General features: G+C 52.5%; 1 protein-coding gene across 3 annotated transcripts in view; it reads left to right on the top strand.

The window, feature by feature from the left end:
• Positions 1-5,275: 5,275 nt before the first annotated feature.
• The window catches only part of LOC115650746 (copine-5), a 197,947-nt gene continuing 177,394 nt past the window's right edge, over positions 5,276-25,828 (top strand). For all 3 annotated transcript variants that reach the window (XM_030561100.1, XM_030561101.1, XM_030561099.1), the window contains exon 1: positions 5,276-5,455. In XM_030561100.1, the coding sequence (XP_030416960.1) occupies positions 5,349-5,455 (107 nt within the window). In that variant the 5' untranslated portion in view covers positions 5,276-5,348. The remainder of the gene's footprint in view (positions 5,456-25,828) is intronic.

The following is a 25,828-nucleotide window of genomic DNA, read 5'->3' as shown; positions in this document are numbered from 1 at the left end:
ACGGATGGCCCAGTGGTTAGGGTGCTGGAGACCTGAGTTCAATTTCCTGCTCTGTGACCATGGGCAAGTCACTTAGCTTCTTAGTGCCTCAGTTTCCCCATCTGTAAAATAGAGATAAAGAACTGGCCACCTCACAGGAGTGTTGTGTGGAGAAATACGGTATAGAATATAAGGTGCTCAGACACTAATGGCTCCGCAGACGTATTAGAGGTCGACGGATGTAGGTACATCTGCAGAGGTGGGAGCTGACTGCCCCCAACATTCCTCTGCTGCAGGGGCGTCACTGAACGGAAACCGAGCAGATGCAAACTTGCTCTCACTGCTCCCAGTCTAAGAGGAGTGAAATGTGAAACAGCAAAACCAGATGACAAGTAAATGGGGGTTTTTGAGCTGATTTCAGTCTCAGTCAGCCCCAGAGTTATCATCAGCCACACGGATAAAGGGAGCGAGTTTAAATATAGCATTTGGGGCTGTCAAGCTGACAGTCTGAATGAGTGAGATTTAGATTTTTTTTAAAAATTGATGAGTGTGATTTTAAACATCTCATTGAAAAATGTTGTGAATCCTTTCTCAGGAGAAGGGGGTATTTTAAAACTGCCTAAAAATTGATCCTAACTCTGAACCCTCGTGCACGAGTGAGACGTAGCAGAGACGAAGGAGTTTCCTGTCTAGTTCACAGGTGTAGTCTCCAGTCCTGGTCAGAGTCTGGCCTTGGTTAGCAGTGTGCTGTGCTGCGGTGCAGGGACTCAGGGCTGCTGGCAAGGGATGCACACAAGGGAAGATGATGCAGACGCTGAGGGCCTAATTCAGCCGGGGGAGAAGTAGGCCCAAGAGCTTCCATTGATCTCACTGGAGTCAACCAAAAGATTTCCAGGGACTTCAGTGCGTTCAGAATCAGGCCCTTGGTGGGGAACTAAAGCCCTGATCCTCAAAAGTATTTGGCTCCTAGTCAGGCTCCCATGCCCCACGCTTTGCCCCCGGAGCATGCTGGCCCAGGGTCTCAGTCGTTCTGTCCCTGTGCTGAATGCTGGAATGGGTGGGGGGACCGGCGCCAAGGGGCCCAAAGCCAGATTTCTGCTTCCCATATCCTGGTGGAGTGGGGGGTCTGCCCAGCCCAGCCCCGGTGGGAGTCAGAGCTGACTTCCCACAGTTCCTGGTGGGCCCTGGCAAGCAGGGACTAGCCAGTGTACAGTGCAATCCAGCCCAGCCTGCCCCATGGCGTCTACTTCCTGCCCTGAACACGCCCTGCATTGAGGGCGTGGAGCAGGATGGCTGTAGGGCTGTCCCGATAGCTCTAATCGGGGTGTGTGGGGGTAACTCTTACACAGGGTCTGTGTTGAGATTTGTGTCTCCTTAAAGCCTCCAGATGTCACTGGGGCAGCCTACAGTGGCCTTAGCACAAGAGAGGCGCTAACATGAGGGCATAGCGGCCCATGGCCTCGGTCAGATGGTAGCAGGCCGATTGCTGCCCAAGCAGCTGCTGGACTGTGCCAGAGGGAGCATCTCTCCTGTGGCGCGTACTGGCAGGAGGGAGTTGTGCTCTCACATGGCGTATTTTGTCTCAAGACTGTTTGGAAGCACAGGAGTCAGCAGCTCGCTCCATTGTCCAGCACAGGGTCACGTCCCCCATCTCAGAGATGGAGTAGCCAGCCCCCCCTTCCAGGATGGGATAGTCCAAGCCAGGACTTAGAGAAACCCCTAGCGGTGACCCTTGCCAGCTTAGTCTGGGAGCTAGTGAGCAGAGAGAACCACAAAGCCTGTGTCCAGTAGCCTCCCTAATAAACCCCCTTGCTAGTCATGGCAAATGAGCCCTTTTTCTCCTCTTCCACTAAGGACGCTACAGTGCTAGAAAACTGTGGAGCATATAAACCCTGCAGGAGAGTACTGAAAGCATCAAACCCTTCTCTGGTAGAGACAGTAGGAGCTGCATGTGTCCTGCCGTGGAGTTGATATATTCTGCAGGCTCCCAATTGCTCCTTCTTTGATCAGACAGAGTCTGACTCTGGTGGAATAAAGCTGGTTTTGGAGAAGAGAGTCTGGGATGCTCTCGCCTGAGATGTACTTTGGAAGTTGCATCAGGAAGAAACTGAAATAACATTTCAGGAGTTTTAGTTTTAGTAAGTTCCCAGACAGAACCATGGGTAAATAGCCTTTTGCTACCTTCCAATTATGTTATTAGAGCTGGGTGGTTATGGAAGCAAAACCAGAGGAAAGTGAGGCAATTTGTTCAAGAGTAAAATATCATTTGAAAGGCAGGAAGTTATGCCACAAGGCAGAACATTGATTGGTGGAAATTGTCATGGCTCCAGTTTATGCCAGCTGAGGATCTGCCCCCATGATTTTCAGAAGTGACTAGAATTCTGGGTTGCCCAACTTCAGAGGGGTCAGACCCTCAGAGGTCAGGAGATCACTTTCATTAAGACCTCACCTTAAGACATTTCTCAAGTTGGATATCCCAAGCTGAGGCACCCAAACTCACTGCTCCCTTTGGAAAATCCTGGTTTTTTCAACATTCCCATTCAGAAAATGTTAAAACAACCTTCACTCTGCCCCTCCTGCCCACCTCGCCTACCTACTCTTGTCATAGATTCTTAACCTCTGGCTGAGTTACTGAACTCCTCAAATCATTATTTAAAGACTTTAAGTTACAGAGAATCTACCATTGACATTAGTTTAACCCTACAAGTGACCCGTGCCTCATGCTGCAGAGGAAGGTAAAACCCCCCAGGGTCTCTGACCTGGGGGAAATTCCTTCCTGACCCTAAATATAGTGATCAGCAGACCCTGAGCATATGGGCAAGAGCCACCAGCCAGACACCTGGGAAAGAATCCTCTGTAGTAACTCAGAGCCCTCCCCATCTAGTGTCCCGTGTCTGGCCGCTGGAGACATCTGCTGCTAGTAGCCACAAATTGGTTATATGCCATTGTAGACAGTCTCATCACACCATCCCCCCCAGGCACTTTTCAGGCAGAAGATCGTTATTAGTACAGTTATTAATCGGACTTTCTGCTGTTTGCCTCGTCTGAGCTCCAACCTTTCCATCTTCTACCTTTCAGTGTCTGGAACTTTGATCTGTAATTTCCTCACCTTCCATGTCTATGTGTAAACGACAACACTCCAGCAGAGGCCTGTGCCTGCACCCACGGAGACTCCTACTGACTGACCCCAGAGTGGAGTTTAGAAACCAGCAGGTTTGGGGCTAGATTTTCTGTTAGTGTAAACAGGGAAAACGCTCATGTCATTGTGTTCACTCCAGCAGGGGACTTAGCCGATCTGCTTACAGATGCACCCGTGTCTGCCTGGCGGAGTGTTGTGTCCAGCTGTGAAGGGGAGCGCTTTGAACTCAGCAACCTTTAAAGAGACTATTTACAATTTTCCCCACTCCCACAGCCTGCTCAGCCAACCTGGCTCCCCACGATGCGTTGGTTGCAGTGACACCTGGTGGCAAACAGTGGAACTGAGCTCTGCGAACTGAAACCAGTGCCCCAAATCTGTTCCTGGATGCTACCTCGAGGGGTGGGGGTTCCCATCCTTGCAAAGAGCAAATGCAGGTGAAATGATAGCAAGGGCTAAGCACTGGCGTAAAGGCCTTTATCCTGAACGGGGAGTTGCTGGGATAGGCGCGAGGTCCAGAGCCCATGGCTGCTACTGTTGATCTCAGCGATGCTTTTTCCCAGGCAAAAGGAATAAAACATGTCACTGGGGTGTGTTTGGTGGTGTGTGTGTGTGTGTGTGCGCGCGTTGTGTGTTTGTGAGGGTGTGTTATGTATGTGGGGAGGGTGGCTGTCCCTGTGTGTGTGTGTGCATTGTGTGTGTGTGTTTGCAAGAGGAATGTTATATATGAGGGAGGCATTGGTTGTGTATATTTTCACATCTGTTGTGTGTGGTCTGTGTGTGTGTTGCTACTGAGAGACAGGAAGCAATGTCCGTTAAACCAGCCCATCAGAGAACAGGCTCTGCCTTCCATTCTCCCGACCCCAGCACCAAACACACTCAGAGCACAGGGCACACGCATGTCCTGCAAACTGCGTCCAGCCTTGGCACTGGGCCTTTGGCTCTGAGGCTCCTGGACAGTGTCCCACTGAACTCTTGCTCCCCAGATCTTCACTCTTGTGGACAACTAACCCCACAGACTGCTAGGAAGAGCAAAAGGAGACTAGCAAATCTCCCCACTGATTCAAAGTCCAGCACGTGAATTACTGGGGGTGGGGGTTGGTCCCTAATCACCTGCTTTCCTTCTATCGCTCACTCTGCTGTGAGTAAGGCCAGAGCAGCAAGAAATCCCAGTAACTCTAACCAAGTAAGGAGTGCAGGGCAAGAGGGAACGGGGCAGCGTAGGCGGGCCCAGACTCTCAGCTGGTGTAAGTAGCTGTAGCCCCAGAGATTCAGTGGAGCGACACTGACTTGCACCAGCTGAGGATCTGGTCCACTGACTTTCATGGGACCACTCCAATGTATGCCAGCTGTGGGGCTGGCGCCTGCTTTCTCAGAGGCTTCCCCACCCTGGGGTGTCTGGATCAAACCTGGGAAGCGCTCTCTCCCTGGAGGAGCTGCCAGAGTCAGTGAAGCTGCTCACATAAGGGAGGAATTTGCAGGTGTGTTGTCTAAAAGTGCTGATGTTTTGTGGGCCCCATCCTGCATAGCCTTATGCCATTAGTCCCATTGGGCCCAATTCTCCTCTTACTTACCCTGGCATAACCCCATTGATTTCAGTGCTGTTACTCCTGATTTACACCGGGGTTGAGAGCATTGGGCCCACTGGGACTATTCACAGGAGCAAGGCACTCCAGGATCCAGTTCCGTGGGGGCTGATGGATGTGATGACATGCCCCCCCCCACTAGCCACACACAGCACACCACCGGTCCAACACACCCAAACACACAGCAACCCCCCACTGCCAGAAGGCTCCCACCTTCAGGCACAGGGACACTGGGCCACCAGGAAGCAACCCGCACCAGGCAGGCACCCAGCACAACGCCAAACCAGGGGCGCAGGGAATCCCCCAGCAAAGGCAGCCCCCCAAGTACACTCACACATGCGCACCACTCCCAGGGACTCACACAACACCCCCACCCCATGCACCCCAGGAAAGGCTCCTCCCCGCCCCTGCCCAGGGCTCCGAGTTCCCCGGCCCGGCCGGGGGGCAGCGCCTCGGGGCGGGGGCTGAGGGGCGGAGCCTGGCAGGACGCCGGGGAGCGCTCCGGAGCCGGCCAGCCAGTGGTGCAGGCAGAGCGAGGACCCGGCTGCGCGCCCGGCGCTGGCCATGCCCCGCTCGGTGCCCGGCTCTGAGCACCCCGCAGCGCCCGGGCTGTGAGCGGGAGGCCCCGGGGACGCGGCTGGACGCCCATGGAGGAGGCGATGGACAAGGGGGGCGACATGGCCTCGGTGAGCGACTTCGACCCCATCGCGGGCAGCATCCCGGCCACCAAGGTGGAGCTCACGGTCTCCTGCAGGTAGGGGCAGCCCCGCCGCCACGGGGATGGGCGATGTCGCGGGCCCCGGGGCAGAAAGTTTGTGCCTGTGCAGGGAGCCGAGGGAGGGGGGCCGCTGGGCTGGGGGTGAGCGGGGGTGGGGCAATGAGACATCCCCATAGGCGCTGGCACTAGGGGTGCCGAGGGGGGGGGCTTCGGCATCCCCGTCGGGAAGTGGTTTCCATCCCTGCCAGGCTTTGCAGTTTGGGTCAATGGCTCTCAGCGCTCCGCTGTACACACTGATCCAGCCCCCTGGGCGTGGGGGTCCTGGCTGGAGCGGAACTGGCTGGTGGCAGGGCCAGCCGGGGGGCTCCCAGGGCCATGCCCCACGCAGGGAGCTGCTCTGCAGGCAAAACTGCTCCCTGCTGGCTCTGTGTGCGAGTGTGTCTCTGGGTGTATGTAGCGCTGAGAGTGTGTAGCGGGGTGTGTGAGCGTATAGCATGTTCGTGTGTCTCTGGGTGTGTGTGTATAGTGGGGTGTGTGAGTGTGTAGCGCTGTTCGTGTGTCTCTGGGTGTGTGTGTAGCGCTGTTTGTGTGTCTCTGGATGTGTGTGTAGTGGGGTGTGTGAGTATGACTCACTGGGTGTGCATCTCAGTGTGTGTTATTCCTTAGCAGTACGGAGCTCTGGGCTGTCTCCAGGACACAGGCAGTCCTGGGTTGGTTCCCCTGAGATGCCATGGCTGAGGGGACATGGTGGTTCTCAGAGTTGAAATCAGCAGCAGCCCCCGCTGCTTTAGCACTGCTGCTCCCCCCCTCCCTCCCGGGCTGTGCACCGTGCTCCCCCGCAGTGTTTACTTCTCCCCCCCACCCCAGCCTTGGCAAGCAAATCCAGGGGGCTGGCTGCAGCGGGGCCAGGCACCCAGGGTGTTCTGATTCATGCCCTCCATGGCATAGGATCGGAGAGGAAGTTTCTTTGAGGCAGGAGCAGTCACCTGGATTGCAGCCCGGATCCCTGGCCTGGATCCGGTGAGGGTGGAGGTTTTAGTGCATCCTGCAGTACTTACGCGGTCGAGCTGATTCCTCCCTATGTGTCACCGAGCTCTCTGTGCAGAGGGCCCTGCACATGGGGACGGGCACAGCCCCCCAAAGGAGGGGTTGGGAGCCTGCAGAGGAGGGCAGGGGAGGAGAGAGGCACATGGGACAGGTTTTTAAGGGGATTTGGGCACCAGAGACCCAGGGGCTCCCATCTGGCCCAAGGTCTCTCCCCACTGACTCTGTGGAGATCTCCCAGCAAAGACAGCGCAGCCTGGGAGTCCTCCTGAGGATCCTGTGGGTGTGGGACTGCCAGCCCCCGGCTCATTCAGCCCAAAGGGGACATCGCAAGGGAACCCTCCTGGAGATTTCCACCCCAGACCTCTCCCCCAGGAGCGAGCGAGTGGGGGGGGGCACCAAATAACTATTAGGGCAAAGTGCGCCAGGCACCAATGGGAGCTGTGTCCCTATGAGGTGCTGGGTTTGGCTGATAGGCTCAGCAATCAGCTGATGTACAGGCTGGATTCCAGTCTGTCACATGCCAGTGTAAATCCAGAGCAATGGAGTTACTTCAGATTTATGCCAGTGTATCCCAACCATGATCTCAGTTATCCCAGTGTAAATCTGGAGTAACTCCATTGTAATTCCTGGTTGACATTGGGGCAAATGAGAGAATTGGGCCCAGTCATTCCAGATTTACACCAATAACTCCCGGAAAGCAGTCTGGCCCTAGTGCGTTTATCCTCAGACCTAACATGCAGGGAGTAAATGGGGAGCCTTAAACTGTCGTGCTCTGTTCTGAGCCTTGTTATATAGGTGCCACGCTCAATAAGCAGTGTTATTCCTAATGCTACTTAAAAAAGAGAAAGGCCTTTTCTTCCTTCGCTTGGTTTGGATTAAAGAAGGAAAAATGTGTGTAAAAGAGAGTGAGCGAGCCAGATCCTCTGCTGATGTAAACAGGAGCAGCTCCATTGGCTTTGATGGAGCCACTATGGCTTACCCCAGCCAAGGATCGGGCCCGGAACCTGGGCCAGCCACACCCAGCTCGCCTCATTCCACAGTGGCACAGGAAGTTCTTTTCCTCATGCGGCTGGGGTTCTGATATTTCATTGCAAGAAGCCCCAGCAGGTGCTTCCCCCTGCTTGTTTTTCTCCCTGCACTTATAGCTGGAGATTGCCTGGGCGTGTGTTTGTGTCAGGCATTGCCCGACGGAGATAAGCCAGACTGCAGCGAGAGGGGCACCCACTAACCTAGCGGGGTTGGCTTTACTGCCAGCACCTGCCCTGAGCCAGCCCTTCTGAGCAGCATCAGGATGTATCCAATTCCTGGATGGAGCGTGGAGCGAGGCTTAGGAGACATGTATCTGGAAGGACACAGTATAGGTAGAAGGATGCTCTTGTGATCTATCTATCTATCTGTCTATCTATCATCATCTCAGAACTCCTGGATTCTGTTACCAGCTCTGACACTGATTTCTTGTGTGGTCTTGGACAGTCCCAGACCTTCTCTGTGCCTCAGTTTCCCCACCATGCCTGGGGGTTGGTACATATGAGTTCCTGCCTTGCATGGGTGCTGCGAGGATTAATTAGTCAATGTCCGTAAAGTGTTTTGAAGACGAAAAGCCCTGTGGAGGTGCTAAAGATTATGCTCATTCTTTGCATCCCAGCACTGAGGTTTTGCTCTGTGCTGCAGCGGGGACTTGCTGGGAGCTCAGTTTACGTGGCCTAGCAATTGAGAGAGCTACGGAAGGGATAAGAGACCCAGGTTCCTGTTTTATACTGTCCAGAACTAGTCAGAAATTTTCTATCAAAATTATTTTTGGTGGAATGTGTCTGTTACAAGGAAAGGGACATTTCTGCAAAGAGAGTCTGGGTTTGTTTAAATGTTGGGGGTTTTCAGCAAAACTCCAAAATTGTTGGGGGGGGAGGGGTTGGGCAAAGGAAGTTTAAATTTTCAGTTGCCAAGAACAGAAAAATCAGTTTTCAATTTTTTGACAAAATACCCCACAAATGTTCAAAGAAGAAATTTGGTAAAAATGAAAAAAAAGCTTTTCATCAAAACTGTTCACGGGCAAAAGAAACCTTTTCCTGACCAGCTTTCCCACTGTCTGCCCCTCTTGCACCAGTGGTGTTCACTGGCCCTGGTGTCCACCATTCGTCAATCTGCCCTTCAGGTGAGGCCTGGATCAAACTGCTACCTTGGGTCCTGTCTGCACTAGTAAAATGACTCTGTTCCCAGACTCAGTTGAGAAAGGTGGCTGGAACATGTTATGGTCCCATCTAAGGCTCAGTAGTAATAGTAATAGTCCTTAGCTCTTCCTAGCACATTCCATCCTGAGATCTCCAAGCAGTCTACAGAGGAGGTCAGTTTCATCCTCCCCATTTTACAGATGGGGAAACCGAGGCACAGGGAGATGAAGTGACTTGCCCAAAGTCTCCCAGTTGTGATGAGAACCAGGTTTCCTGAGTCTCAGCCCAGTGTTCTAGCCACTAGATAATGCTGTCTCCCATGTGTTAAGTGTGTCAAGGCGCTGGGATGTTGTAACTGGAGGTTTTGCTGCTTCTCACTGCTGAGGTGATTGAACCCCGCGGTGGAGGAGCTGGGTTTTGCAGCTAGGGGGGCGAAGGGTCATTGGTGGGGGGCTGGAGAGCAAATGAGGTCTGCACTCACCGGGCCGTGCTTGTTCCTGTCCCGTGGGGCTGGGCCCAGCTCCCCATGCTGGGTGTTGCGGTCTGGTGCACAGGGTCACTGTGCCATTCAGAGTTGGTCTGGTCCCCCTGTCATGAGGCTCTTCAGCCCCACCCCATTAGCTTGGCCTCTGGAACCCAGGTTACATCGCACTGCTGTAATTAACATAGAGAGCTTTCCTCCCAACTGTGTGCTAGGCCTTTGAGTTAACAAGGTATGAACAAAAAACACCCAAAGAGTCTGGAGTAGCCTGAGTTAAATTCTCTTCCCCCTCACAGTGCTCAGTGGTACCTGTGGTAACTTAATCCTTCCAGTTCTCTGGTTGTCCATAGAGACATCCAGGAAAACCAGAGTAGACAAGACTTGAATTTCAAATACAAAAACAAGCAGGGGAAAGATAATTTTTTTTAAAAAAAGAACACACAGCTAGACAGACACCCACATCTTGACCCACACAGAGGCAGAAAGATACAGACCTTTCAGGCTTCCTTTATTTGTCCTCAAGAAGCCAAGGAAGGCGCAGCCATCAATCCCTCCTCCCCCCGGCATGTCAGTTGTCCCTCACTTTTCAATGTTGCTTTGCAGTTTGTCTATGACAGTGGCTCATTTGCTGCTGACCTTCCCATTTCTTAGCAACAATCAGCAATAGACATTCTGTGCCAGAGTCAAATGGCTTTAAAGAGGGATTAACTGGGGGCCTGAATACATTCAGAGGGACGCTTTCTTGCCCCACTCTCGGTCACACATGATGGATTAGCTGTTCCTGGGCTGCTGGAGCTACCATGCAGCAATCGGAGCAGCGTAAGGAACAGACGTGTTGTCTGCCTTGCCCAATCAGAGAGCAGCTCGCCCACATAACTAGTTTTTCTTTTAAAGCACATTGTGTTGGGAGCGTGTTTCCCTTTTAAAGCCTAGCGCATCTCCATGGGAAATACTGGCTCCTAACTGAGGATGTGCTGTCTTCCAACTCGGATTGCTGAATTCTGCTCAGCTGTCACCTTTGCTTACGTAACACCCTGGGATGTAACAGCCTTCCCTGTTCACCTTTACTGGTGTTACTTCTCCCAGTGCTGTGATCGCAGGCTGGGATTCCTACCCCAAATGGACAAATGGAGAAACTGAGGCACAGAGCGGGGAAATTACTCGTCTGAGGTCACATAGTGAGGGCCAGATCTTCACTGGAGTAAATGGTGTAAAACCACTGACTTCAACTGACAGCAATTGAGGGTCTGGTCCAGGGTGGCACGCAAGCTGATTTTCGATGGCACGTGGCGCGGGCTGAGCCGCTCAGCCTGCTGCCTCTTTGGGGTTTCTGCCGCTGGCTCCTGCCAACCGTGGTCTCACCGCTGGTCCCACTCAGCACTTGCTGCTGGCCTGCAGGGCCGGCTTTAGGAAGTGCAGGGCCCAATTCGAACATTTTCAGTGGGGCCCTGGCAGGGATGACTAAAAAAAAAAAAGTGTAAAAAAAAGCCTTTCATTTCTTCCATGTATTATTTACTTTCCATAACTATATAAATAATACAATTATATATTATCTACATAGCATCATATATGCTGTTGATTGCTTATTAATGACCGCCATTTCACATGTGTGGGTCCCAACTGCTCCCTGCCCCCCTCATTGAAACAGGTGTGCAGGGTTACTGCCCTGGGAACTGCAGGGCAGCAGTGGATATGGGGCTGGTTGGAGGCAGGGCAGGGGCTGACTGGAGATAGGGTCTAGCTGCAGGCAGGGCAAGGGGTGCAGGGCTGGCTGGAGACAGGGCAGGGGGTTTGAGGCTGGGCGTGGGCAGGGTGTGCAGGGCTGGTGCGGGCAGGGCTGTGTGTGGGGCTGGCTGGCTTTGGGCAGGGCCACAGGGGTGTGTGGCAGGGGGTGGCTGGAGACAGGGCAGGGGGTTTGGCAGGGGCTGGCTGTGGGCACGGGGTGCAGAGCTGGCTGCGGGCAGGGGGTGCAGCAGAGGCAGCTGGAGCCCCGGCCCTTTAAATAGCCCCAAAGCCTCCCGCTATCCCAGGGCTCTGGGGGTTATTTAAAGGGCCCGGGACTCCCCTGCTTCTACCCTGCCCCGGACCTTTTAAATAGCTGCGGGAGCCCTGGAGAATGCATGAGGGCGGAAGGGCTCCGGCAGCTATTTAAAGGACAAGGTGGCAGAGGCAGCTGGAGCCCCAGCCCTTTAAATAGCCCCCGGAGCTCCCCACTATCCCAGGGCTTTGGGGGCTATTTAAAGGGCCCGGAGCTCCAGCCGGGAGAATGGAGCCACGGGGCAGCTTGCCGCGCTCCGGCTGGGGCTCCAGCTGGGAGAGTGGGGCCACGGGGCAGCTTGCTGCGCTCCGGCCGGGGCTGCGGGGCAGCTTGCCACGCTCCGGCCGGGGCTCCAGCCAGAAGAGCGGGGCTGCGGGGCGGCTTGCTGCGTCCGGCCGGGGCTTCAGCTAGGACAGCGGGGCTGGGGGCTGTGGGGCAGCCGCTCTCCCGACGGCGCTTTGGTCAGGGGAGCGGGGCCATGGAAGACCCCGGAGCAGACCTCAGCGGGCGTAAGTAAAAAAAATTTAAAAAGGCTAAGGCGCGGGGCCCTCTTAGGCGTGGGGCCCGATTCCCGGGAATCGGCTGAATCGGCCTAAAGCCGGCCCTGCTGGCCTGGGTGAAGGAACCCCAGGCTGACAATGGGCTGAGACCCTGGCTGGCAGGAGCCGGCGGCCAAAATCCCAGAGGGGCAGTGGACTGAGTGGCTCAGTCGCTGGTCTGGGTTTCCAGCTGCTGGCCCCTTGCCAGCCGGGGTCCCCTGCTGCCGCAGCCCCACTCACCTTGCGGAGGCCCCCTGCCAGATAGGGTCCAGGCCTCCGGCCCTGCTCAGCCTACCAGCTGCCAGCTCCACCTCAGCTGTTTATCTGGGGTTCCACCCACTGACCTCCTGCCAGCCGGGGTCTGGATCTCCAGCCTTGCTCAGCCTGCTTTCCGGCCTGGAGTCCCTGCAGGCCATCCTGGGCTCTGCTTCTGGCCTTGGATCACTGCTCACAGCTTCCCCGCTGTGGCCCACTGTCCCCAGCCTGGGACAGTGAGGGTTGCACACGAGGCAAGACGGGGAGCAGCCAGGGCTGGCTCCAGGTTTTTTGCCGCCCCAAGCAAAAAAATAAAATAAAATAAAAAATAAATTTAAAAAGGAGGGCCGGAGTGCCGCTGCCAAAGCAAACAAACAAACAAACAAAAAAGCCAGAGCGCCGCCCCTTGAAAAGTGCCGCCCCAAGCACATGCTTGGAACGCTGGTGCCTAGAGCCGGCCCTGAGTGCAGCTCAGCATCCCCATTTTAAAATTGCTTATGTCAGACCATGCTATGTTTGACCTTGTGCTTGCCTTCTATTGTCATTTTTTCCCCACTAAGAGCTGAAGGGAACTTTTGACAAAGTGGCTGCTCCTAAGAAAGCGAGGCTAGATGTCCGATCATTTCAGCCTGCTTGGACAGACACAGTTGGATTTATTGAAAAGAAGGACTGCGCTATTTCTGCTTTCTGTTATTGAAGTGTTGTTTGTCGCACGTCAAGTGTTCGATGACATTTTGAAACGAAGCACAAGAAAACCTTTCTTGACGAAGCAGACAAGACTGAATCAATCAAAAAGGCAGTAGCAGCCTATGAGAAGCAAAGCAGTGTTTTTAAAAGCTTAAGTTTAAGTAAAAATCAGGCTACAGAAGGAAGTTACAAGATTGCACAGTGCAATCTTGTAAATGGAAAGCCGTTTACAGATGGGGAATATATAAAAAGTTTTTCTCAGCAGTTCGGAGATTTTGTAAATGATTTGCCAGATAAAGATATAATCATATCTAGAATGAAAGAACTGCCCATCTCTGCCAGAACAGTTGAGAGAGACATAAGTGAAATGGCAGAAAACATTAAGGAAAAGCAGACGACTGCATTGAAAGACATAGCAGTGTTTAGTGTTGCAGTTGATGGGAGCGTGGATATAAACGATGTTCCACATTTGGCAGTTGTTGCAAGATATTGTGCTTCCAATGAAATCCAAGAGGAACTTTGTTGCCTAAAACCCCTGCATGGCACAACAAAGGGGAAGATATACTGGAAAGTTTTGTAAACCATTTTGAAGAACGAGGAGTTGACATCAGAATAATATTGTGTGTGACAACAGATTGTGCTCCTGCCATGGTCGGAAAACAGAAGGGATTTGTAAAGTTACTTTAAGATCAAACTGGCCATCCAACAGTCAAATTTCACTGTATCATCCATCAAGAAAACCTGTGTGCTAAAATTTCTAATTCAGAGCTTAATAATGTGATGAATACAGTGGTGTGAATTGTGAATTTCCTTGTTGCTCGATCTGCTTTGACTCACAGACAATTTCAAGCACTGCTAGAAGAGATGGACAGTGCTTATAACCAGGGGCGGCTCAAGACATTTCGCCACCCCAAGCACGGCCTCATGCCGCGGGGGGCGCTCTGCCGGTCGCCGGTCCCGCGGCTCCGGTGGAGGTCCAGGCGTGCCTGCGGGAGGTCCCCGAAGCCGTGGCAGAGCGCCCACCGCAGCATGCCGTCCCAAGCATGCGCTTGGCATGCTGGGGCCTGGAGCCATCCCTGCTTATAACGACATCCCACTTCACAGCAACGTTCGGTGGCTAAGTCGTGGCAAGGTTTTGGTGCACTTTGCAAACTGTTTTGATGCAATCAAGGCCTTTTTGTCGGAAAAAGAACAAAACTACTTCGAACTGGATAATGACAAATGGCTGTGTAAGCTCATGTTTCTAACTGACATCATTGCTCACCTAAACGAACTCAACCTCTGTCCCAGGGTGCAGGGCAAACAGTCTGGATCTTTATGAAGCCTGGAAAGCATTTGTTGTGAAACCAGCAGTTTTTTCCAGGGATATTCAAACTTCTACTTTCCGCTACTTCCAACTCATAAAAGAGCTATCGATACGTTGCACTGTCAATGTCGATGATATTGGAAAGTACACAGAATCAGAATTTTCTCACAGATTTCAAGATTACCAGCAATTTGGCCAATGTTTTCTTTTCTAATTAAACCTGAAAAGTTCAACGAAAGTGACTTGGATTTGTCTGTATTTCAGTGGATGGGTGTTGAAGATTTCAAAATGCAACTCATTCAGTTAAAAAGATCAGAATTGTGGACATCAAAGTTTTTGTGGATCTGTGGAGCACACTTGAAGCTACCGAGAGAGATCATGGGGCCTCTATTCTGACCTGCTGGACGTCCCTGCCGGTGAAATTTAACTGTTTGAAGAAAATTGTGTTTGCAATGCTTTCAGCATTTGGATCCACATACCTGTGTGAACAGGTATTTTCACACATGAAATCTGTCCTCTGTCCCTCTCGGAGATGGTTAACAACTGATCACGCAGAAGCCTGTGCGCTGCTTAAAGTATCCAAATACGTGCCAGACATTGGAAAACTCAGCAAGGAAAAGCAAGGGCAAGGATCACACTAAGCTGATAAGATCTGCATTTTAATTTAATTTTAAATAAAGCTTCTGAAACATTTTGAAAACCTTGTTTACTTTACATATAACAGTAGTTTGGTTATATATTATAGACTTATAGAGAGACCTTCTAAAAAACGTTAAAATGTATTACTGGCATGTGAAGCCTTAAATTAGAGTATATAAATGAAGACTTGGCACACCACTGCTGAAAGGTTGCTGACCCCTGGTCTGGTCCTTTCAGTGGCAGAAAGTCCAGGCCTGAATGCTAGTCCCTTGCGCTAACCACTCAGTACCACTACTGCATGACACCTAGTGACGTGCAGGTACCATCTGTGCCTGTAGGGCTTCTCCCATTGTGCCCTGAATTAGGAGAGATATTTCATTAGTGCGCTAGGTTACCAATGGCTGCCTTGGCACACACCCTTCCAGCTTTGGCATCTAAGTAGAACAGACTATGGCCAAGATTCCAAGGATGGGGGCCTGATGGGCCAGAAAGGAATTTCCTCATCTGTCGCTCTACTGTTGCACAGGACAGCTGTGTTTTGGGTGGGCGGTGTCTGTTTTCCCTCCTCTGAGCACTGATCCTTTAGCAGGATGCAAGACAAGATGGCCTCACTGGGAGGTTGGACAAGGGAGCACATGGCATGTAGGGCTCCTGCTCTCTTGTAGGAAGCGGGCTGTCAGATCACATGGTCTGGTGCAGGGCTGGGAACTAGACAGAGCAATGACCTGAAAGCCTTTGGCAGGAGGCAGGAGCCCGTCAGTCCTGAGCCGGTCCATGTGGCCAAGTGTGGCTTTGTCTCCTGCTGGCAGCTGGAACATGTGGAACGGTTTGTGAGAGTGTTGCTGCCCCTGCGCTCATGGGGCTGGTCCATCTCTCAGGCAGTAGGGACCCCGCCCAGGCGCATTCCCAAGGGATGGGCTGGTGTGTCACAGCAGGGAAAGTGGAAGAGGTCAGGGAGGCAGGCAGTGACAGTGACTTTGGTGGGCAAAGCAGCCTGAGGCCAGGAATGCAGCAGGAGCTGTGGAGAGACGAAAGGTCAGGGTGGCGAGGAGGGGAAGGGGCTGTCTGGGGAACATCGGGGCAGGTGAGAGCAGCTGGGGCTGTTTGTCATTGCTGCTCCGAGCTGCAGAGGTGGGTTTTGTTTCCCAAATGCCTTGACTTAAAAGCACGAGACCCGCTGACAGTTGCTAGAACTTGCGCTCCTAGATTGCTGGGAGCCTCTGATAGATCCTGCTTGCAGGGAGAAGGGAAAGGCTATTTCACTGATGCAATGAAAAAGCGAGCTGCCAGAGTCTTGTGGTGAATATAAATTCCAATCCATAATATATGATGCCCCAAGCTAATAGATTTTAATGACAAATCACAGCTGAGGAGCAGTAGAAAGCAAGCCAGCTGTTCTGGGGGCCACCTAGCTCCTGGGCAGAGGTGAACTAGCACCCTGCCCAGAGAGAGGATTATGACAGGCTGAGTCATTTAACTGAGGCAAGCCTCAGGCATCATGATTTGATGTCACTCCAGGGATTTACACCAACTGAGGATCTGGCCCAATATTTTCTGTGAGTTTTTGGATGGCTTGGGGGACTGGAAATGAGATCTGCCCCCTGGTTACAGGCTCCAATCCAGTGCACGCTGATGTGGATGGAAGCTGATGCCATCTGGCACCTGGTTGGCAGATCTCAGTCCAGTCGCTAATGGACACGTGTCCACGTCACCACAGCAACCAGCACTGTTGGTGCTAATTGTCCCTGGGCAGGAGTCCCAGCAGAATGGCCATGGAGCCTGGACCCCCTCTCACACCGAGAAAAGGGCACCACAGGAGAGGGCTAAGCACAGGGCAGGGTAGCTAGCCCTGCTGGTGCTGCACCCGTGCTGTAAACAGAGAGGGTGTCAGTCCCCAGGGCTGCCAAACGGAACCTGCCATGACAGCCTGGGTTAAAGCAGCAGAGAAAGGGGGCTGTAGCCTCCCTTTCCAGGTGTAGCCTGATGGGGTCTGGCGATGGTGAGATAGCAGGGGGTGTGGACAAACAGGTAGCAGCCCTGCCGAGGGGAGCCGACAGGGTGACAACGTTTAGGGGCCTGATTCTCCTCTAACTTACACTGGTAGCTCCAGTGCAGTCAATGGAATCACACGCATGTAGGACCAGTGTCAGTGAGAGAGGAATCAGGCTGCTCGAATCCAGCGAAGAGTGAGCTTCACAATGGACCAGACCCACAAAGCTGGTGTAAAGCACTGCGGCTCCATTGACATCAATATCACTATGCTGATTTACACCAGCTGAGCGTCTGGTCCAGTGCCTGGAGTGTTGAGGAAGCCCATGCAAGACTGAACGCTTGCCTGAACCTTATCATTCTGATAGGAGGCTGCAGCCTGGGCTGGGACTCAGGTGGGCTTCTGCTGATAAGTGCAGCCGGGGCCCAAGAGGTGCCGAGGTCTGGGAGGAATGATAGTGGGTCCTAGCTGAGCTTTTTGGGATCTCCTACCCATGTCGGGTCCAGCCTGAATACTGAGGGAAGGTCCATCCCCAGCAGAACTATGAAATTCCTCCTAACCCCATGCTCCTTGGCTCTACCCTGCTCTCAGAGAGCCATCTCCACCGAGGAGCAGAACGGTGCAATGTGGAGACTGGCAGAGCTGGGATCTGGCCTGGAACCGTCCCAAAGTTCTGGAGGTTCGAGATCAGGTGTTTGGCCCTGCCACAGCTTTAGAATATGTGTGTGTGAGAATTTCAGGCTAGTCTGGGAACAGCCGTGAAAACAGTCTGGGTATCAGTCAGTCCTAGTCCCGTTTCTGCAATCTCTCAGCAGCCTGGGCTGGCCTCACGCACGGCCTTCAGCTCAGATTTCAATCCCTTGGCCGTAATATCGACTTGGAGCAAATGGAGATGGGGTTGAGGGATTTCTCCAGGGATGCTGTTCTGGGCTCAGGGGTCCTTGGCGTGGGGGGAGCTGCAGGGGAGGAGGGTGAGGTCTAAGGCAGCTAAGGGACACATGAAGGCTGGGAGTAACAACGCTGTCTATGGAGGCTGTAAATCAGACCCAGGATGCCCACTGATTCTATTCTACTGTAAGGAAAAACTACAGGGGCACTGCCTAACTCTGGAGCTGGCAGGGCCCCAGAGCTGAGCAGCTCCCCATGGGCCTCTAGACAGGATTAGAGCATTTCTCCGATGGCTCGCCTCAGCACCCACCAAACAGGCCCGTATTCTCTTTCCAGGGCAGCCATGCACGCAGCACACACCTGCTTTTAGCAATGCCTTCGGTCGCAGAACTCATCCAACCATTCATTGTGTAGCAAGTCAGATAATTAGCTCCTTATATATAATCCACGGGGTGCGTTCCTCTTGTAACAGTGGTTGGGCAGGAAGCTGTTTTTGTTTGGGGGTGTTTTGCCCCAGGAAGGAGAAAAGATACGAAAATCAAATTAAAATAAATTCTTTCCGCTCTGCAGAAGTTAGACTGTTTTTCTAACCCTGCCTGTATTCCCTGTGATTATATCGCACTGCTGTAATTCACCTAGAGACTGCTTCTTAAGAAGTGTTCGGGATAAGTGATTCCATTTCACTTGGGGGTGGGGGGAAGGAGTGAGAACTTGAGCAGAATTTCAGATTCCAAACACATTTATGACCTGAAAGCTCCCCCCTCCGCGTCACTACCTATAGCCATGGAATTACTCTGGTGTTAAACCTGCTCCAGGAGATCAGAGTCTGGCCACGGGCCTGGTTCTGATATCAGTGATTCTGGTGTAAATCAAGAGTCACTGTAGAAATCTCTGGAGTAGTTATTGGTGTAACTGGTGTGAGAGCAGAATCTGGCAGTCTGTGTAAATTTGTGACAGGTGTCCACTGATTTACACCAGCTGAGGATCTGGCTGATAATTTTTCCTTCTGTCTCTTGTGTGTGTCCGAGTTCCTTGCATGGTGATTGATGTCTGATCTGCCACTGTAACCAGCGAAGGAATTAATTCTGAATCCCTCTCCTATGGAAATCACTGGATCAGAAAATGAAGGGGCTTTGTCGGAGCTGTACAACTTGACCTTGGTTTTCAAAAAGAAAAACGGGTGGGGGAGCCAAGAAACCATGATGTCAAGTGGGTTTTTTCCTGTTTATTTGAGATTTGATTTGATTTTTTTCTGTTAAGGACCTGGGCTGATGGATTCCCCTCCCCCCTTTCCTTGGTGTTCCCCTCCTCAGCTGTTTGCACTACCCCTAATCAGCCTGACTCTTAGGAGAAAAACAAAAAATCAGCCCCCTAGCCCCAAATCATAGGTGTGTTTGTTTCCTTAAAATCCCACTTCGTCCAGGCCCTTCTACATGGGCTTCAATAACAGAGCACCCTCTGCTGGCAGAGGCTGGCACTGGAGTTGCTGGGAACTTCCCATAAAGCCAGCGCTCCTGCACCATTCCCTTCTTGCACCCCCTCCTGGCAGAAGCTGGTATTTGAGTCCCTGGGAGTCCCTTACAGCCAGTGTCCCCGGATTGTGCCCGCAGCGCCCTTGCTGGTGGATTTTGGGACTGAAGATCACTGCTAATAGCTCTCTATGGCCTGACTCCTGGAATCATAATATAGAGACAGAAAAGACCTACCAGGATTAGGTCCCATGTGGACCATCTCCTTGGTGGCTCATCAGGTCTAGTTCTACACTCTGGTTGGGCTGTCTCCCACAGATCCTGTGCTCCCATAGCCACTGTGTTCTATAGCAACTCCTTTTGGCTCAAGTTGGTCCTGGGGTGGGTGGATCTTCTGAGCAGGGGATACTTCCCAGCCAGAGCTCATTCCCTTTTCCCTGCAGCGAGGCTGGGACGGGAGTACTGAGAGCCCCCCAGAACCAAGCTCTCTCACCGCTCTCCAGAGCAATGCAAGCAGGCAGAGGCTGACCCAGGCCAGAGCTCTGGAGTGGCTGAGAGGTCTTCCGGAGCTGACACTCTTGTGCTAGCCCCTTCATTGCCTACTGCCTCTGCCAGCTGGTGCTGAACTGGGCCAGAGCCTCCCCATGGTCTCTGCTGCTGTGTTCTTCTCTTCATCCTTCTGGCTGACAGACCTGCTCCTGGAGCAGCTCAGCATTCCTACCCGGGGCCCTGCAGAGCCCATCCCCAAGCATGCTGAGGTACATACACAGTGTCCCTGTGTTTCCTTTACTCTGATTGCCCTCTGGGTGGCTGGAATGCCATCAGCTGTGAGCAGCCAGCCGAGCTGGCCAGTAGCACATGGTTCCTAAAGGATAAATTCCTACGTGCATTAAGGACATGGTCCTGCGGGAGCTGAGTGCCCCTTTGGATGTACTCAGCACATCTCTGGATCAGGCTCCTAAGAAGCGCCTGAGGAAGAGGCCAGTGAGCCTATTGACATACAGCAGGTGCTAAGAGGGACCTGGGAGCGGGGCCTTATCTTTGCTCAGCTGTATTTGCAGACTGACTGGATCTGGGCACAGCATCTCTGGCTGCCACTTTGCACTTGGTAGGCATCTAGGTGCTAAAAGTATTTTTGGAGAGCCCCGGAGATAAGAGGAGGCCGTGCTGAGGAATCTCGTCATCCTCTCTTGGCCCAGGGTTGATCAGCCAGTTGGTTAAGGAGACCATGGCGCCCAGCTTTCAAAGGTTCTTCCCCATTTGGCCACAGGATATTGGCTCAGTAGCTCGAGGGGTGAGCTGGGTGCCTGGAAAGTCCTGGAGACTGGAGTCCCCTGCTTGGCTACGAGGCAGGATGAGGGAGGTGCGGGCACGCTCAGCTGACACAACAGTCATTCTATAGATGTGCATGGCAGGTGCCTGGCGCTCTGCTGTGCTCAGCAGTATGAGGGCAGCAAACTGACCCGGCACTTCCAGGTTGAGTGGAGTGTTGGGCTTGCGGCTGAGGCAGAGCCCAGGGCTTCAGGCACTGGGGGCTCAACTCCTGACTCCGCCCAGGAGTCACTGGCTGACCTCAGGGGCTTGCTTGCGCTGCCTTCAGCTCCCTTGTGCTGAGCTTGTCTATTTCCACTGTAAGCTCCCTGAGGCAGGGGCTCTTCCCTACGCCGGGATGTGCAGCACCAAACGCCATGGCTGTAATGGTGCAAATAGAGCCAAAGCTCCCCCAGCTCCCTGGGCCTTTCCCAGCTGTGTCCTGGGGAGGGCTCCAGGGAAGAAGGGGCAGCAGTTCTGGGACCGCAGCACAGTTCGTGCACAGCCCAGTTAGGGGATCTCCGCAACACCTGCTCTGGAGCTCAGCAGGCAGCTGTGGCGTGGGATTTTAGGGTCCTTCAGCTGTCCCCATTGGTGAGCTTAGGAACAGCTAAGGAAGGCGAGAGTCATGGGAGCACTCCGCTCACAACTGAGCTGCCCTGGGTACAAAGAGCCTGGTGCTCATCTGAGGGCACCTCTCTAGCGCAGGGGGCTGTGGCGTCAGATCGGCCTGGTGACCTGTGCTGAGGTGGGCACTCTCGTCAGATCAGGCCTCCCAAGGGGAAGCAGGGGAGATGCAGCCAACCCTCCCCTCCTGGCATCACCAGCCAAGCTCCAGGCCCTGGTTCCCTGGCCTGCCCACGTGTGATTAATGGGCCAATCTGTCTCAGCTAACAAATCAGTTGATGCCCATTAGAGGTCTGGGGGCTGCTCGCCAAGTCCTGGGATGTGCTTCAATGGGCTGATCTAATGCACCACATGGAGTGGGGGAGGAGGGGCAGGACTGAACCATCAGCAAACCGCTCCCCCCAGCTGGGGGGGTCCCTGGATGAGCTTCCCCAGGGACCCGAGCCCTAGTGGTGCTTTGCCCCTGATGCAGCCCTGTGTCTCCTGCTCTCCCCACTTGCCCTGGGAGGAATCACCTATCTGCTCACAGAGGCCCCCGACTCTCCCTGAGACCCCTTCAGGCTCTCTGACGTGGGCACAGCTGCCTTCTGGCCTGTCCACCCAAATCACTGCTCTGGTCTCCCAGGGCCTTCATGACCCCATCTACATCCAAGATCTCCTCTAACCTCCCACCACTGCCACCTCTCAGCTGCCTGCTCCTCCTAGCCTCTCTCAAGGTCTGCACTATTGCTGCTGACTCAGGTCTCTGGAAGGGTTTCCTTGCCCACCCCTCATGCTCCCCCTAAACAGTACCAAACCCACCCCATCCACACTGCCTATGAGCAGCCTTCTAGCCTCCCCTAGCCTAGCATCCACACTCTGTCTTCCTGCACCCCTCCCTCCCTGCCTCTTGCTGCCATGGGCTGGGAGGCAGCTGCATGGCTGCATGTTACGGGGTCACATCACATTGTTCGGGTTTAGACCCCCATTGTCACTGCTGCTCTGAGCACCCCTCCCAGTCAGGAGTTTAGCTACCCTGCAGCCCCGTGGAGTAGCACCTCCCTTCCTTACACATTGCCCAGGGCGTCCCCACTCAGCGCATGCTGGGCCGACAGGCTAGTTCTGATCTGCCTTGCAAGAGCTACAGGTAACAGTGCTCCTGGATGGGCCATCTGCAGGGATTGCACCTGGAACCTGTGGATATAAGAGTATCGAATGCTACTGCTGGAACCAAAGAGCTGGAAGGCACTAGCAGACTCATGGACCACTTGCTGGAAGCCTACTCATCTCTTCTTTCTCCTTGTGAATGATTGCTGTTTCCACCAGGCTCTCATGAAATGCAGCCACCTCTAGGGCGGAGCCCAGCAGTCGTTGGACAGTAACAACAGTCCAAGCAGGAAGTGAATGAGACTGTTGCATATCGGCACAAGAGAAATCACAGGGGAGGAGAGCAATTCGCTGAGTAGGAGACTGGCCAGGTTCTGTGGTTAACATCCCTTCTCAGGGAATAGAACTAGGAGCCCTAGTGCCAACTGCCCTGCTCTAGCGACTAGTCAGCGTTTCAGGTGTGTGGATCAGGGCAAAAGCCACAAAACATACAATCAAAATCTCCCGCCCCCACCCCAGTCCTTCCGGCTCAGCTGATCGTAGCTGGAGGCCTTTGCAGTTCTCCTGGGGCAGAAAGAAAACTCCTAGGGCTACGGGAGTGCAGCTAGCTGTGAATCGATGCGCTGAGCTGGAATGAGTCCCAGCCCTGGTCGATGGGCATATCAGATGCTGACAGAATGAGCTCTTGCTCTAATGAGAAAACCTCCTGAAACCTGTCTGGGCTAATTAAGAGACATGGTGGGAAACTCCAGCCCAGGGAAGCCAGACCAAAGAACCTCTAAGCATCTCTTTAACTAGGCCTCAGGGCCTGATAGTGCTGAGCGGTCGCTGTGCTGGCATCATCTCCCTTCAGCACCAGGTACAGAGAAAGATAGCTCCAGGAAGAGAGAAATCTCCTGGCCTGGGACAACCTGCGGAGTGGCTTAAACCAGAAACCAACAACTGAAGGCACCACCTGGGAGCAGGGCCTAGCAGCCAGGACTCCTGGGTCCCAGTCCTGGCTCTGAGGCGGAGTGTGGCCTGGGGATTAGGGCAGGGTGGGGGGATTGTGACTCCTGGTGTCTCTTGTTAGTTCTGCCACCAACTCATTTTGTGACCCTGGACTTGTTCCCTGTAAGTCAGTTTCACTGTCTGTAAAAGCAGATGATTGATACCTCCCTGCCCATGGGCGGTGCTCAGCAATTCCTGGCAGAAAGGTGCTATATGAGTCCAGCACTACTGCCTGACTGGCCCGGGCCCAGCATCCTGAATCTTCCCAGCCAAAGCCAACAGCAGCCCTGAGATCATTTCCCTTTCACTGCATTGGGTGCTTGGGCAGCTGACAACTCTTGAGGAAACTCCACATCCTGGGCTCACACCTGGCTGGGCTACCGTCGGGTTATTCAGGAAGCCAGAGTAGATTATCACAATGGTCCCTGCTGGCCTTCGATCTGACTAATATTACAGCATCCCCGTGTGCTATACAAATGTCTGGGAGGCAGGGCCATGCTGTCCCCCTTTTATAGATGGAGAAACTAAGGCACAGAGAAGTGAAGTGAGTTGCCCAAGAACATAGAGCAAGTCAGTGGCAGAGCAGAGATAGGAAGAGAACCCAGGAGTCCTGACTCCCTTCCCCTCTGCTCTAACCCACTAGACCCCACTCCCCTCCCAGAGCCAGGAAGAGAACCCAGGAGTCCTGACTCCCAGCCACTTCTCACCTTTATGGATTCAGGCTCTGCCCTTGTAATAAATAATCTGCAAATGAATATATCTGTGGTATAAGGGGGGTAGGGATAGTTCAGTGGTTTGAGCATTGGCCTGCTAAACCCAGCATTGTGAGTTCAATCCTTGAGGGGTCCATTTAGGGAACTGGGGTAAAAATCTGTCTGGGGATTAGTCCTGCCTTGAGCAGGGGGTTGGACTAGATGATTTCCTGAGGTCCCATCCAACCCTGATATTCTACGATTCTGTGATAAGCAGGGGGCGGCACCAGCACACCAAACGCATGCCTGGGGCAACAAGCCACTGGGGGCACTCTGCCGGTTGCCGCAAGGGCAGCAGGCAGGCTGCCTTTGGCAGCCTGCCTGCAGAGGGTCTGCTGGTCCCATGGCTTCAGCAGACCTCCGGCAGGCAAGCCTACCTGCTGTGCTTGGAGCAGCAAAATACCTAGAGCTGCCCCTGATGATGAGAACATAAAAACAGCCATACTGGGTCAGATGAAAGGTCCATCTAGCCCATTATCCTGTCTTCTGACAGTGGCCAATCCAGGTGCCGCAGAGGGAATGAACAGAACAGAGAATCACCAAGTGATCCATTCGCAGCCTCTGGCAAACAGAGGCTAGTGACACCATCGCTGCCCATCCTGGATAATAGCAATTGATGGACCTATCTTCCATGAGTTTATCTAGTTCATTTTTGAACCCCATTATAGCATTGGCCTTCACAACTTCCTCTGGCAAAGAGTTCCACAGGTTGACTGTGCATTGTGTGAAAAAAACATTTCCTTATTTACTTTCTCCACACCAGTCATGATTTTATAGACATCTATCATATCCCCCTTTAGTCATCTCTTTTCCAAGCTGAAAAGTCCCAGTTTTGTTAATCTGTCCTCATACAGAAGCTGTTCCATACCCCTAATCTTTTTTGTTGCCCTTTTCTGAACTTTTTCCAATTCCAATATATCTTTTTTAAGACGGGGTGACCAGATCTGCCCACAGTATTCAAGAGGTGGACGTATCATGGATTTTCTCTGTTATTATCTATCCCTTTCCTAATGATTCCCAAAATTCTGTTTGCTTTTTTGACTGTCGCTGCACATTGAGTGGATGTTTTCAGAGAAGTACCAACAATGACTCCAAGATCTCTCTCTTGAGTGGTAACAGCTAATTTAGACCCCTTCATTTTATACGTATAGTTGGGATTATGTTTTCCAATGTGCATTTCATTGCATTTATTAATATTGAATTTCATTTGCCATTTATTTGCCCAGTCACCCAGTTTTGAGTGATCCTTTTGTAGCTATTCGCAGTCTGCCTGGGACTTAACTTAGTTTTGTATCATCTGCTAATTTTGTTACCTCACTGTTTATCCCTTTTTCCAGATCATTTATGAATATGTTGAATAGGACTGATCCCAGTACAGACTCCTGGGGGACACCACTATTTACCCCTCTCCATTCTGAGAACTGACCATTTATTCCTACCCTTTGTTTCCTATCTTTTAACTAGCTACCCATCCATGAGAGAACCTTCTCTATTATTCCACGACAGCTTACTTTGCTTAAGAGCCTTTGTTGAGGGACCTTGTCAAAGGCTTTCTGAAAATCTAAATACTCTATATCCACTGGATTCCTCTTGTCCACATGCTTGTTGACCCCCTCAAAGAATTCTAATAGATTGGTGAGGCATGATTTCCCGTTACAAAAAATATGTTGATTCTTCCCCAACAAATCATGTTCATCTATGTGTCTGACGATTTTGTTCTGTACTATAGTTTCAACCAGTCTGATGTCAGGCTTAGCGGCCTGGAATTGCCAGGGTCATCTCTAGAGCCCTTTTTAAAAATTGGTGTCACATTAGCTATCCTCCTGTCATTTGATACAGAAGCTGATTTAAATGACAGGTTACAAACCACAGTTAGCAGTTGTGCAATTTCACATTTGAGTTCCTTCAGAACTCTTGGGTGAATACTAGCTGATCCTCGTGACTTATTACTGTTTAGTTTATCAATTTGTCCAAAACCTCCTCTATTGACACCTCCATTTGGGACAGATTTTTCACCAAAAAAGAATGGCTCAGGTTTGGAAATCTCCCTCACATCCTCAACCATGAAGACCCATACAAAGAATTCATTTAGGTTCTCTGCAATGGCCTTATTGTCTTTGAGTGCTCCTTTAGCAC

This window comes from Gopherus evgoodei, chromosome 4, assembly GCF_007399415.2.
Source record: "Gopherus evgoodei ecotype Sinaloan lineage chromosome 4, rGopEvg1_v1.p, whole genome shotgun sequence".
In the NCBI taxonomy this organism is placed as follows: domain Eukaryota; kingdom Metazoa; phylum Chordata; order Testudines; family Testudinidae; genus Gopherus; species Gopherus evgoodei.
Note: the sequence above shows the minus strand (reverse complement) of the source record. Positions and strands in the feature narration are given on the sequence as shown.